This window comes from Mauremys reevesii, linkage group 1, assembly GCF_016161935.1.
Source record: "Mauremys reevesii isolate NIE-2019 linkage group 1, ASM1616193v1, whole genome shotgun sequence".
Lineage (NCBI taxonomy): Eukaryota > Metazoa > Chordata > Testudines > Geoemydidae > Mauremys > Mauremys reevesii.
In genome coordinates, this window is record NC_052623.1 from 231,343,690 (window position 1) to 231,357,976 (window position 14,287).

General features: G+C 39.6%; 2 protein-coding genes across 29 annotated transcripts in view; one reads left to right on the forward strand and one right to left on the reverse strand.

Moving 5' to 3' along the window:
* Positions 1-14,287, reverse strand: part of MRPS35 (mitochondrial ribosomal protein S35) — a 56,594-nt gene that overhangs the window by 10,065 nt on the left and 32,242 nt on the right. The window contains exon 7 of the mRNA XM_039540433.1: positions 9,061-9,130. Coding sequence (XP_039396367.1) covers positions 9,061-9,130 — 70 coding nt within the window. The remainder of the gene's footprint in view (positions 1-9,060; positions 9,131-14,287) is intronic.
* LOC120406051 (potassium voltage-gated channel subfamily KQT member 1-like) overlaps positions 1-14,287 on the forward strand; it is an 819,762-nt gene that overhangs the window by 3,144 nt on the left and 802,331 nt on the right. For 15 of the 28 annotated variants that reach the window (XR_005599087.1, XR_005599094.1, XR_005599089.1 and 12 more), the window contains 3 exons: positions 6,474-6,611; positions 9,321-9,504; positions 11,720-11,870. The gene's annotated coding sequence lies outside the window, so the exon portion shown is untranslated. The other 13 variants (XM_039540307.1, XM_039540315.1, XM_039540322.1 and 10 more) reach the window with 8 other exon arrangements.

Consider the following 14,287-nt stretch of genomic DNA (forward strand, 5'->3'; position numbering starts at 1 on the left):
ATCACCGCTCACCGAAATGAACCCAACCTTTGTCTCCAGGGTGCAGGGCAAACGGTTCTGGATCTTTATAAAGCCTGGAAAGCATTTGTTGTGAAACTAGCAGTTTTTTCCACGGATATTCAAACTTCTACTTTCTGCTACTTCCAACTCATAAAAGAGCTATCGACACGTTGCACTATCAATGTCGATGAGATTGGAAAGTACATGCAAGAACTGCAATCAGAATTTTTTGACCGATTTCAAGATTTCCAGCGATTTGGCCCAATGCTTTCTTTCCTAATTAAACCTGAAAAGTTCAACAAAAGCAACTTGGATTTGTCTGTATTTCAGTGGATGGGTGTTGATGATTTCGAAATGCAACTCATTCAGTTAAAAAGCTCAGAACTGTGGACATCTTTTGTGGATCCACGGAGCACACTTGAAGCTACCGAAAGAGATCATGGGGCCTCTATTCTGACCTGCTGGACATCCCTGCCAGTGAAATTTAACTGTTTGAAGAAAACTGCGTTTGCAATGCTTTCAGCATTTGGATCCACATACCTGTGTGAACAGGTATTATCAAACATGAAATCTGTCCTCTGTCCCTCTTGGAGCCCCTTAACAACTGATCACTCAGAAGCCTGTGTGCAGCTTAAAGTATCCAAATACATGCCAGACATTGGAAAACTCAGCAAGAAAAAGCAAGGACAAGGATCACATAAGATCTGCATTAATTTTAAATAAAGCTTCTGAAACATTTTGAAAACCTTGTTTACTTTACATATAACAGTAGTTTGGTTATATATTATAGACTTATAGAGAGTCCTAAAAATCGTTAAAATGTATTACTGGCACGCAAAGCCTTAAAATAGAGTGTATGAATGAAGACTTGGCACACCACTTCTGAAAGGTTGCCGACCCCTGAACTAGACAATCACTATTCTCTAGATTAGAATGAACTCACACAGGAAAAAGATAGAAGACACACCACATCACCAGTGGCTGAACACTTTTCACAAAGCAATCACTTCATATCTGATCTATCAGTTCCCAACCTCAAAGGAAACCTGGACAACAACCTGGAATTTGAGCCTGGAAGCTTAAATTCATAACTTTGTTACACACTAAAAATCATGGTCTTAAAAAAGACAGTGGATTTATGCCTTATTACAATAATCTGTAAACCACTAACCCTCCCCCCCACCTTTGTCCTATGACTACAGGGTGTTACTAGGCCACTTTACCTTGAATGATTCCTCAGAGTATGTGCTAACTACTTATGCCAAACTATCTATTCGATTTTTAGCTGTGATATTTAGTACCTTTTCCAGACCTGACAAAGTCCTCTGTATAACTTGAAAGCTTGTTTCTCTCATCAACAGCAGTCAGTTCAATAAAATATTATCTCACCCACCTTGTCTCTCTAATATCCTAGGACCAACAGGGCTATACCACTGCTGCATACTAAACAAGTCAACTAATTTTTCCAGTTCACTGTTCCTCCTCTTTTCCAGATCATTAATATTAAGAGATCCTTATAACATTACTCATTAACCTCATTTCATCTTGAAAATTGATTTTTTATTTCTACTTTGTTTCCTCTGTTTCCAACCCACAATATAAGTTTAAATCTCACTGATTATTCCTATGTAAATGAGAAAGATCGGTTTATGCCTCCTTTAACCACTTGATGGCAGCAAACTACCATTCTTTTGACACAAACAATTTTTCTTTGTGCTATTATATTTGCATCCATCCAAAATTAATACAAGGACCACTACATGCCTATTATAATTACTGCTTTGTATACCACTATCAACAGTAGGACAGAGACACTTCATTAAAGTTCTTGCAATGCTGCCCTTTTTGTTTGGCAATGTAGACCATGTCCACCACAGGCCCTTTTCTGGGAACATCTGCAAAGCCAAGACACAAGGAATGGAGTCTAGACCATCCAAACTGGGAACAGAACAAGACTTTAGTAAACTATCTCCCCATCAACCCAAGCATTACAGCATCAAATAGAGAGTACAGTAGAACAAAGCATAGGGTCATTCAGGCATTGGTTAGAAAATTACAGTTCATATGAACAGCAAACTGGCTATTCAGACAGCTACTACATGGTGTGTAAAAACTAATAATGTACAAGCGTTAACTTAATTACCGATTAAGATGAAAGCTGCAAAAATATAAAATGTTAAGTATTACTATACATTTTCAAAATATTGTAATCAATGTTTTAAAGTATGTATGTTGGAAATTGTCACCAAAATGTCATCACTTTTGGTGACAAAACATGAAAGCCTGCCTTCCTCAAACTCCTGTGCATAGGCTTATATGGCAGAAAGTTTGCTATGGAAAGGTAAAGTGTAGCGCATCTACCTTTAAATCTCACCACAATGTATGACCATCAGCATAACAACAATATCAAAGCTAACCAATTAAGATAACCTCAGATTTTCCAAGGTCATTGATGTAATGAAGAAGTTTACTGTTTGGGAGTATTGTCTCCTGGTTTTTGTTTGTTCTGTGAGCAGCACTGCAGAGCCCGTCAAGGCTGTTTGTCGGGGGATCTTACTTGTGCATTTTCAAATTTCATCATGTTTTATTTTTTAAATGCACACTTAGCTTTCAGTTTCCTGGCTAACATCTAGGCCTCTGAGAAAAGCAGTTTTCATCTGAAGAGGGACTGTACAGAAAAAAAGCAAAACAAAAAACAACTCACTGTGAGACTCCAATGTTGTCTCAATGTCTCCATATCAAATTGGATAATTTTTTTTTTTGGTCAGGATTGCAAACAACCTGGAATCTAAAAGTTAATATGGGCATCTGCCTTCTTATGCATCTTCATTAGCACTAGAGAGGCTGTAGACAAATTAAGTTCTGTATTAGAGCTATGCAACCCACTGCCAGCCTACAATTTGCACAGGTGTGACCAAGAACATAATATAACTTATAGAGAATTACCGGCGAAGCTGCATGAGGGGAAAAAAAAATCCAACTTGGTTTTAAGATTGCAGGTTGAGTATGCCGGGCTGGCAGTTTGATTTGTGAATTGAGAAAGTTTGACATAGTGGATGTCAAACTCCTCTATGTTGTATGCAGTGTAGATGTAGCCATGTTGGTCCCAAGTCCCGTGACCTGAAGAAGAGTTGTGTGTGGTATGAAAGCTTGCGTCTCTCACCATCACAAGTTGGTCCAATCAAAGATTACCTCACTACCTTGTCTTTCAAAAATCCTCTGAGACAGACAGACAATCACTTTATTGGGTATAACCATATTAAATAATGCTACAAATATGAATTAACTGCACCTTAATTAAAAAAAACTATAAAACTGCACAGTGACATGATCTAGTGAAGTTTGCTCTTCTCTTCCTTGTGTGGCTATTTCCCTCCCACCCCCTAGTTCTGTCCCCAACACCATACTGACTTGCAAATTAATCACATTTATTATCAGCCCACTGATGTGCTGCCAATATTTTAAACAGGTTCCCACCGAAATTTTTTTTTACTTAGCCTGTGATTAGAGGATGGATGAAGGATTAGAGGATTTATTACTTTGTTTTCCCATTTAAACAAATGGATTTAAAAAAAAACGTAACCAAGGAAGGAAGGAAGCAACACAGCTGGAAAATGAACATAAATGAAATATGATGGAAATGCTTATACTTTAATAAAGAGAAATCTATCAAATGTATAGATTTGAGCAGTGGTTTGAGCATTGGCTTGCTAAACCCAAAGTTGTGAGTTCAATCCTTGAGGGGGCCACTTACAGATCTGGGGCAAAAATCAGCACTTGGTCCTGCTAGTGAAGGCAGGGGGCTGGACTCGACCTTTCGAGGGCCCTTCCAGTTCTAGGAGATAGGTATATCTCCAATTATTATTATTTATTGTTATTAAGAGAGTAAGAAGTGTTTATCTTCAGTAATTTGAAAAGGGGTGGGGATGATATTTTTCAATAGGATATAATTTTCAAAAGTGCCGAAGGGACTTAGGAGCTTAAATCCCATAGACTTTCAATGAGATAGGGTCCTACATACATAATTCTCTTTTGAAAACTGTGCTTTTGAAAAATGTACCCAAAGACTTTAGGGAGTCCAGGCATATCTTCCTCCAGGGGTTTCATGCTGCCCCTGACAAATATCTAACATGTGGGGCAATCAGGTACATTCCAAAGAGAACCAGAACCCCTCTGATTAAGAAGTCTTCTTATGCCATGGATGGGTTAGCATTATACTGTGTTGGAATGAATGCCAGACACAGGGAAATCATCCTAGTTCTCCCTTCAAAATGGTTGTGAAAACTTAAACTTCACACTTTGCCACATTTACCCCATACTTACAGATTCTCCAAGGGAAACATACATTTTGGTAAACTTGGGACCCAATCCTGGAAAAAGTGCTGAGTGTCAACTTCCATAGGAGTTGCATGATCAAACTATTTCTGGGATCAGCATGTGGGAAGTCACTTTCAACTATGCCTGCGTAGTGGCTTCAAGTAAAATCATAAAATGTGTTAGAAGTGTTTCTACATCTTCTTTGGGTGACCTCACCCATTCACATGGCTCCAACTACCCACCTTTACACCAGTGACTCACAAATCTACTTCCACACCTGACTTGTTTCCATGTGTATAATTCCTCATCTCAGCCTGTCTCTCCAGCCCCTCTTTCTAAATATTTCATTGACAAAAACTTAACACGGCAGAATGAATCCCTGATCTTTCCTCTCAAGGTCTCATCTTCACCCCATTCTCAGTCACTGTTGAAACCACAACAATTTTGTCATTCATTCAGACTCATAATTTAGGTGGTAGTCAGACTTCTTCCTCTCCCTTGCCCCTCACGCCCCGCCATAGTTTTTTCCTCCATAGCATTTCCAAAATCTGACCTTCGCACACTCTCCAGTATTAAAAGACTACCTACCTATTGCTTTATTTCTCATCTGGAGTACTGCAGCCTCACATTGCCTATCTACTGTCAATTCAAAAAAGTACCTACTAAGATCATTTTCCTTTCACATTATTTTGACTACATCAATAACACTCTCTGAATTTCTCCACTGGCTTCACTGCATCAAGCAGAGTCTTCTTGTGCTCACTCTTCAAGCACTTCCCAATTCTGACTCTTCCTGTCTGTTCATCTCAATAGATCAACCCCACTCCACTAATGCTGGTCTCATCTGAGTATTTATCAGCTGCTCCCACAATTTATTCCATGCCTTCAGTGCTGCTTGTTATACACAGAACACACTCACTGAATTAATCCACATGAACATTCCTACCTCCAAAGATTGACTGACTGGTTTGGTGTCAATCAGGGATAGCTGATATTTGTTTCTAATTAGACAAAAATGAGCCCTGTAAACAGACACACAAAGAAACTTCATATTAAACAATATCTTATCTATGAAATTGTTACTTTATTGGTTACTCCTGCCCTCTCCTTTCCTTCCCATTTAGTTTGTCACTGACTTTTTGCACATATAGACTGAACACACCAGAGTAGCAACTGTCACTGGTTATTTTTACAGTATCCAGCACAATGGAGACCCAGTTCTGATTGGACCCTTCAAGTGCTACTGCAATATCGATATCTAAAATCAGAGTTCCACTACTAGAGAACCTGGTCCTTGGACTGAAGCCTCAGTTAGAAAGGAAGAAATGCTCCTCGAGACCAAACTTGGACCTGGAAGGCAATCTTTGGGGAAAAAAGTACATGAGTTTTCTGCAAAGAGTGATCCACAGGGGATTTTTTCCAAAAACCAACCAACCCAGAATTAACTATGTATGTGTTACTTGGGAACAAAGTTATATCAGCACTTTACTACTCCTGGATCACTTTATACAGATCAATAGCATGCAATTTACCAAGCATTGGACAATCCACACAGAAACTGGCAATTCCCAATTCTGAAAAAAGGTTTAATTAGGAGCTACTATAGTGAGACCTCATATTACTAATATCTAATTATTTTGACAAATTATTTCCTAATACTAGTACATATGCTGTGGTGCATCAAACAATTAAAACCAAGTTACACTTAAAACATAACTACATTTTCTGACCTATATACAGCCCTTGGTTTTCACATTCTGTTTGTTCCCATATGTGCTAATTTGCAAGTTTCAGTACTTCACAACAGTTCTTCCAGTCATTAGTACAAATTAGAGAGGATATACAATAACTAAAACAGCAAGTACTGCACTGGGTCTTTAGGTCTCGCATCACAACCTGCAACAAAAGTAGTAACAATCAACACGGAAAGGAAAGACTGGCCTCATTTTCTTATTGCATTCCACCAAGCACACTCATGCAAGCATGCAATCTGCCACCACTGTTGGCAAGGTGACCAAATCTCGAGATTACTTTTGTCTAATGTTACTGCCTATAGTTAGGACTAATCCCCCCCAATATTTAAAGTTCACACAGATTAAAACAGATCACAGCTTGTTTGCTTATGGTTAACAAAATGCATCAAAACTATCTTTCAGCAGGTCTATTAAAAGGGATTACCACTGATCATGGAAAAAAATCAAATATGTCACAGCAGACCATCAATTTTTCATGGAAATCAAAGACAATTACAACTGATTGATGAGTTCATCAAATATTAACATGGAAGTTGAAAGGTAATAAAAGGGCAAGAGACTTGTGCGTATTCAATACACAGCAAGCACTCACATGGCAATATCGTATGGCCTGGACTTCTATCACTAAGTAATGCTAGAGCAAAGGACAGATGTGTTGTTTGCCTGGAATTCATAAAAAAGGAACAGTGTTTAGCCTCTGTTGTCACTGTTCTACTACTGGAAACTTTGATCTGTCATCCGAGTTCAAGATTTGTGTTACTGGTAAAAAGAAAATACCTATGTTGGTAGCATACCACTGAAAAGTAAAAGCTTATAAAACTTATTCTTTAAAATATAAATTCATAAACCAAATTTAATAGCATGTTGTCTATAATTACATCATACGCATCCTTCAAGGCAGTCTCTGATCAAATGAAAATACCTCATTGAATGAGTTATTACATATTTAAGTAACTATAATGACTGAAGGCAGAAATATTAGACTTTTTAAGTCCCCATAATCAACATTCTTTACTACTACTGGAAAGTCAACTAAAAATAGTATTATGAAGGGAAACTAAGGGTCTTCTCATACAAAGGCAAGACTAAAAATACAATCCAATTTAATTCCACTCTGACTAAGGGCAGGTCTTCACTATCCGCTGGATTGGCGGGTAGAGATCGATCTATTGGGGATCGATTTATTGTGTCTCGTCTAGACATGGATAAAATCAATCCCCGAACACGCTCCCTGTCGACTCTGGAACTCCTGCTCACGAGAGCCGGAAGCAGAGTCGACGGGGGAGCGGCAGCGGTTGACTCGCCGCCGTCCTCACGGCCCGGTAAGTCAACCTAAGATATGCTGACTTCAGCTACGCTATTCGCATAGCTGAAGTTGCGTATCTTAGGTTGACCCCACCCTGCAGTGTAGACCAGGTCTAAGTACTGCAAGGTTCACAGAGAAGTATATAAAAGCTGGGTAACAAATGCAGTGACACCAAGGCACAACTAAGACGACTGAAAGAGGGTGGGAAGGAACCCAACTTATTTTCAGCCTAATATAATTAGTCAGATGGTTAATGTTAACTGAATATACTATTTTTAAATCAATATTTTGAGAACTACTAGTCTGCTACATTTTACAGACTCTGAAAAAATACTATACTTGTAAAACACACCAGCTCAAATATTGTGTGAAAACATGAATGCTGCACAAATGCCAAATGTAGTGGCAGCGGCGGCTAAATGTCATATTTGTCAGTTACTTCCCTGAAACAAATAGAAGCTATCCAAAATGCAAGAATTGGTTTTCAACGTTCCTTTTTATGGGAGGTATGTTATATTGCTTTTATCATTCTATATAATGTAAAAGATTCCTTTTAAAAAATGCATTTTAATATTTGTAATCAATAGGAATGACTAGAAGTCATGGGAGAAATGGATATACTAAGTATTAACAGGCCAGTTGAGGGATACATTTTGATGGAGAAGAGAGTATGGATTGAAAAGTTGTCTTATGTCCACTTGATTACCTATATGAAACAGTTTTTCATTCTAATTCCTAATGTACAAGTGTTCTTGATAACACACCACAACTGATGCTCCTATTGACAGCCTCAGCAATTGGGCAGTGGGGTGGGTGGGGCCAACCAAAAAAAGAGAGACCCCGAACTGGAATAAATGCAAAATTATTGTCCCTCTACCCACCATAGGAGAATATTTCACTCACCACAAGGTCACTACTTTTGTGAAACTTACTAGGCACAGACATGTTTTTAATTAAGTTGTACACATTAAAAAAATGTGTTTTGAATATAAAATATTCCCCCAAGGGGAAAAAAAGCACATTTTAAGACAAGTGTAAGATTCAAATAATCTGTGACTCTTTAAAATAACTTCATTCATTGCTTAAAAACAAATTTGATTTTATCCCTTGAATATTTAACTAATTAACTTGTAGTTTTTAAATACAAGTCTGTCAAATCATTTTGTTCCCTGCTTCTCTGTATTTTGCTTTGGGTTAAGATAATCAGGTATTATAAAACCACATTTAAAAAACACAAACATTTTAAACTGATTTCTTATCTAATTTTCAGTGTGTGCATTTAATAGCCAGTTGAAATCTTTTGGAAAGCTGTTTCATTTCCGTTTAGCATTTTAATACTGCATCAGGATAAATGCAATCAAAATTATTCCTAATTTTTGTCAGAAGAAAGGAATTTATTTCTAAGACCTCCTGTGGGGTGGTATTTATTGTGGGCATATGAAGTCAAGTAAACAATAAAATAGTGGCATCCTGGAAAGGTATTAGAAGTGCTTTCTGTCGTTCACGTTGGACAGAACAGGGCTGTTATGCTTTTTTGTAAATCTTCCAAGCATGCTGAAGCTGCAGAACGATTCCACCCACCACATAAGTCAGGATTTTTAACTAAATGTGGTCCTAGGTGAAGCGTTATCTTTTCTGAATTAAAAGCACTGTTTATTTTGTTAGATACATTCATTTGCTTACCCACGATTCATGGTACAAAACTGTGAGGAGGTAGATTCCATAGTCATAGTTCTGTCTCCTTAATGGACACCTGAAATTTAAAAACAAAGGGTGCATTTTGAAATAGTAGTTATTCTGTTTTTGGAAATTAAGAATACATAGCTAAGATTTTTTTTTGTTTGTTTAATCTGTGTCCCCAGACTCTGGGAAGATTTTGTATCACCTCAGGTTCCTAGTCAATTGCCCATTGTACATTTCTGAATTAAATTTGATTTATACAGATTTTCAGGCTTTTAGCGTGATGTCAAGGAAATAGTTCCCTCAGTGACTGATCTGCATCTGCTCATTGGGAGAAAATTATGACAAACTAGAACCGATGGGGCACATATTCAGCAACCATTCAAGTCTCTGCACACTCTTGGCCAGAGCCAGTCTTCAATGAAATACTGCTTTCAGCGAGCACAGGTAAGTGTAGACAGCATGAGATTCTGGTACTGAGAAAAGTATATTGTTCAGTTAGCGAGTGAAGAAAAAACTAATAAAACTTTAAATAAAACATTAGCTTCTAATGTAAGAAAACTTAGATCAACCTAATACCAAAAAGTTAGAGAAAGACGCTCCCAAGTGTAAGTCGCCAGAAAGGGAAGGATACTGCAGACTATGGTGCAGGGCCGCCCAGAGGGGGGGCAAGAGGGGCAATTTGCCCCAGGCCCCACAGGGGCCCCCACGAGAGTTTTTCGGGGCCCCTGGAGCGGGGTCCTTCACTCGCTCCGGGGGGCCCGGAAAACTCTTGTGGGGCCGGGCCCAGGAGCTTCTTCCGCTCCCAGTCTTCGCCGGCGGGGGGTGGTGTCCTTCCGCCCCGGAGCGGAAGGACCCGCCACTGGCGAATTACCGCCAAAGCGGGACCCGCCGCCGAAGTGCAGCCCGGTCTTCGGCGGTAATTCGGCGGCGGGGGGCCCTTCCGTTCCGGGACCTGCCGCCGAAGTGCCCCGAAGACCCGCGGTGGGGGCCCCCCACGGCGCCGAATTACCGCCAAAGACCGGGCTGCACTTCGGTGGCGGGTCCTGCTTCGGCGGTAATTCGGCGGCGGCGGGGGGGGGGGCGGCGCGCCGCGGGTCTTCGGGGCACTTCGGCGGTGGGTCCCGGAACGGAAGGGCCCCCGGAACCCTCTGGGCGGCCCTGCTATGGTGTGCATTTTTTTGCCTTATGGCCAAGTGCTTTAGGTATGCATCAGGCACAAACAGGTTGTGGATCTCAGAACACAAGTAATGCAACTTGAAACCAGAGGTGCTGATCTGAAGGTCCAGAGGGAGACTGAATTACTTCCAGAAATAACATAAGGACACTAGGACAGGCTGTCACAATCCTTTAATTGAGGAAGCTGGTGTTAACCACACTGTATTAAGTGATTTCCTGGGCTCAGGTAGGACCAGTACAGCACCTCTTCTGCTCCAAGCTCTCAGGTAGTCCCACAGTCCAGCAAAGTAGGCAGTGCAGCAGCCAGTGACTTTCATTCTCCCTCCATAAGGCAGGAGGTGGTGTCAGCAGGGGAGGTAGTACCCCTCCTGCTCTATTTTTCCAGTGTTGGAACCTAACTATACCTAGAAGTTACTGCCAACCTCTATAAAAGTTTGAATGGAAAGGGAAATACAAATGGTATCCATAAAAATCTTAATTCCCAAGCCTAAAAATGTAAAATGTACTAATAAGTTTATACTACCAGCCTCTGGATCAGGAAAGATATTGCATGTGCAATATTGAGAGAGATCCTAGAGACAACTAAAATTTAATAAACTAGTAATAATGCTTGTTTCAAGTACCCACTTACAGAAAGTGTACCAGTGTCATATCAAGACAAGGTTTAGAGAAGCTATTTCTCAATGTCTTCAAATGACTGCTTTTTTGGAAAAGCTACGTCTATGGCATACAAGAGGAGTAGCTATGCCAGATTTAGTCCGAAGTAAAACACAGGAGCTGAGTCAGTAAGTAATTATAGTCGACGCACTAAGTAACATTGGGAGTAGATTTAAAATAGGAGGCTCCCCTACATTAAAAAGTGAGGAAGTTAAAATCCTTTCACTCAGCAAGGGAATTACTTAAGCATTCCCTATAAGAATCACAGCAGGTATGTAAAGGGGGGCATGCCCCCCTAAGTCCCCTAAAAAAAAGAAGCAGGAAAGAAAAAAAAATCACAGTACGATTAAATGGCAATGGACAAGAGAGTATTTGAGCCAAACAGGTATCCTTCAAAAGCTGAAATCCAGCTAAAGTGAAGCCAATAAAAAGGAACCAGCTATGGTAGGAAAAAAATGTAAGATGGGCAAGTGGGAATTTTGGAAGAAAATAACTAAAGGAAAAAAAAAGAGCCAAGAAGTTTTGTAAGTATTAGAAACAGGATGCCTACAAGAGAATCGTGGGGATACCAGGGAGCAAGGGGGCTAACTGATGACAAAGGGATTTCAGAGAAACGAAAATTTCTTCATTACCAAGGATATTGTGGTCAACTTGTTCTTTTCAGGTAACAAAGATGAGGCTTTGTCAGAGACTAAGTGTGGAGTATGTCTTCACAGTTAATGCAGGTGATTGGCAACTGGATCTGGGCACCTGGTAGCCTTGCATGGGTATAAGGATCCCTACAGTGAAAGTCCTACTTACATTACTGTGTTTTCTGTTTCTGCAGTCACCCACAATTGTGTGTGCTAAGCCAACCTAGGATTCTTTCCCTGTCAACTGCAGAAGAACTTGTCTGTTCTTTGGGGGAATTGCGGGACACACACCGAGGACTATCAGCACTCGACTGACTACCTGTATCCTCACTTCAAAACAGACAGGTGACAATGACCTGCGTTAAACTGGAGCCTGGGCTCTAACCTTTACCCACAATGGGTTAAGATAGCCTGGGCTTAAAGTACCTGCAAAGCCAGGTCAGAGGTTTTTAACCCAGGGCAGGATTTCTTCTGTCAGGATGGTTGTGGAACACAATTTGTTCTTTTTGTGCATCTGGAGTCATGTCTGCTAATTGTTGCTGCTTTTAATTTCCAGTAACCTTGTAGAGCAGACAGAATTAAGATCGAGGGTGTTGGTTTCTATGCCTTCTGCATTAACAGAACAGTTCATCAAGTTAAAGCAGCAAGACCTGTGCAAATTCATTAAAAGCCACAGGGTTACACAGGTATAATTGACTCATATGTCCCACAGAAACTTATTATTGGTGATGCTCAACATAGGGACAACTCCTTCTGATTTACAGAACCAGATACTTGGACAGCCAAAGCGTGAAAAACTTCATAATCACAGCATGTTAGCAATGGTCACAAAGGTAAAGTCTACAATCTACAGTTTAAACTAGCTTAAATTGGATTTAAACACTTGCCAAGCATTGTCCCTACTCTGCAACACTGAATCTAACTTCTCACTATTTAAAGAGTGCATATTTCTTCAAAGAACATAAACCTTGTTTACATCATTACTTTTGTAATAGTTGCAGAAGCCTTCAATCCCTTTATTTGTGCCCAGGGCTTGCTTTTAGTTTAGTGTAATTAAAAAATATCCAGCCTCCAAATGGGAGTTGGGCCAAACCACTCTGTCACCAAATGAAGCCTGCCTCTATCACCACCTAAGCAGCTTTGAGAACATATAAAATCTTGCTTCACAGGATCTTTAACTGGAGATTTTTGAGGTAACAGTTTGACTCTTAGTTATTTCTTAAAAATAAGATTGAGCACAAAGAGAACCACACTGAAGGCAAAACTAAGCATCAGGAAAGCAACCTAAACTTTTTAAAAAGCAATATTAAACAAATGTAAGTCTTGTGATATACCAACATAACAGATTTCTCTCCCTCCTCAAGAACATAATCAGCACTGAGTATTGTTTTCCATTCCTGCACCTGGAGGTTCTTTACAGCCCCCTGGTGGAAGACGTTTTCATAAAAACAAATAACCTTGATTGAAGCATTTCTATCAACTGACTACAACCACTAAAACTTAAAGGACATAATAGTTACACAAAATAACCTAGAAAGCATGAGCCAAAGAATGTACTAACAACAGTACTGAGAATGAAATGGGAAATAAAATTAGGAATCAGTGTTGTCACCACATAGAAATATTTGGATGACAACCCTCAAAATGTTTGGACAAAGTCTGGGATATATACATAAACCAGTTACTGAAGTAGTGTATCTAACTAGTGTTCCAAACGAAATACACAAAATGCAGCTGTTTATGATTAATTCTAAATTTATCATAATTTGCTTCATATTTCTGAACACAGCTAAGTTGTACTTTTATTTTCAACTAACTTGAGACTGACAAAGAAGGGCTTTGAAATTCAGTTTAATTACAGGTTGCAGCAGAAAGGCTCAAGAAATATTAAAAGCTCTTTTATTCCTCAAGCAAAAGTAAATACTTGTGCTATGTACTTTGCTGAGGCCATGACATTTGTCTGAAGCTTTTCTGAACACTGCAAGCCATTTGGAAAGGATATTTAATTTTTAATTTGAAGCTGCCAGATTATTGGAAAAATAAATTACATCTCATTTCATCTGCAGAAGTATCATTATTTACAACTCTGATGAGAACTTCCCAAAGGCTAGTATCTAAAATTCATAACTGATAACCATGATTAGAGAGCTTAGTGTCAGCATCCAAGCTAGTAAGCTGTTGATGACACACTGAAACGCTATGTATGTTATAACTGAATACTGAACAAGTTGCATCATTCTTAATCAGCGAAAAAGACAGTTACGTATCTGGACTGTAACTGTTCTTCAAGATGTGGGTGCAGACATGTATTCCATTCAGGTGTGCACACGGCCCAGTGCACCGAAGTCAGAGAACACTGTGTAGCAGTACCCGTACAGGTGGTGCTCATAACCACTGGCCTTTTAGGCCCTCCCCAAGCTATTTAAGGGCAACACAACCCTGACCTCTCAGTTCTCCTTCATACCAAACATCAATAATTGAGACTTCAATAGAGAGGGGATGAAGGGTTGGTTGTGAAATAAACATCTGCATCCACATCTTGACGAATAACATGACAGGACAGGTAAATAACCATCTTTTCTTCAAGTGATTGGAGACATGCACTCTACTCAGGTGACTTAAAAAGCAGTATCAAGAGGAGATGGGGCTTGGAGTCTACTTTAAAGAGCAACTGCAAGAATGCCTTCCCAAAACTCAAATCTGATTTGGACACAGATGTCATAGCATAATGTTTGGTAGAAGTAGGTATGGAAGACCAAGTA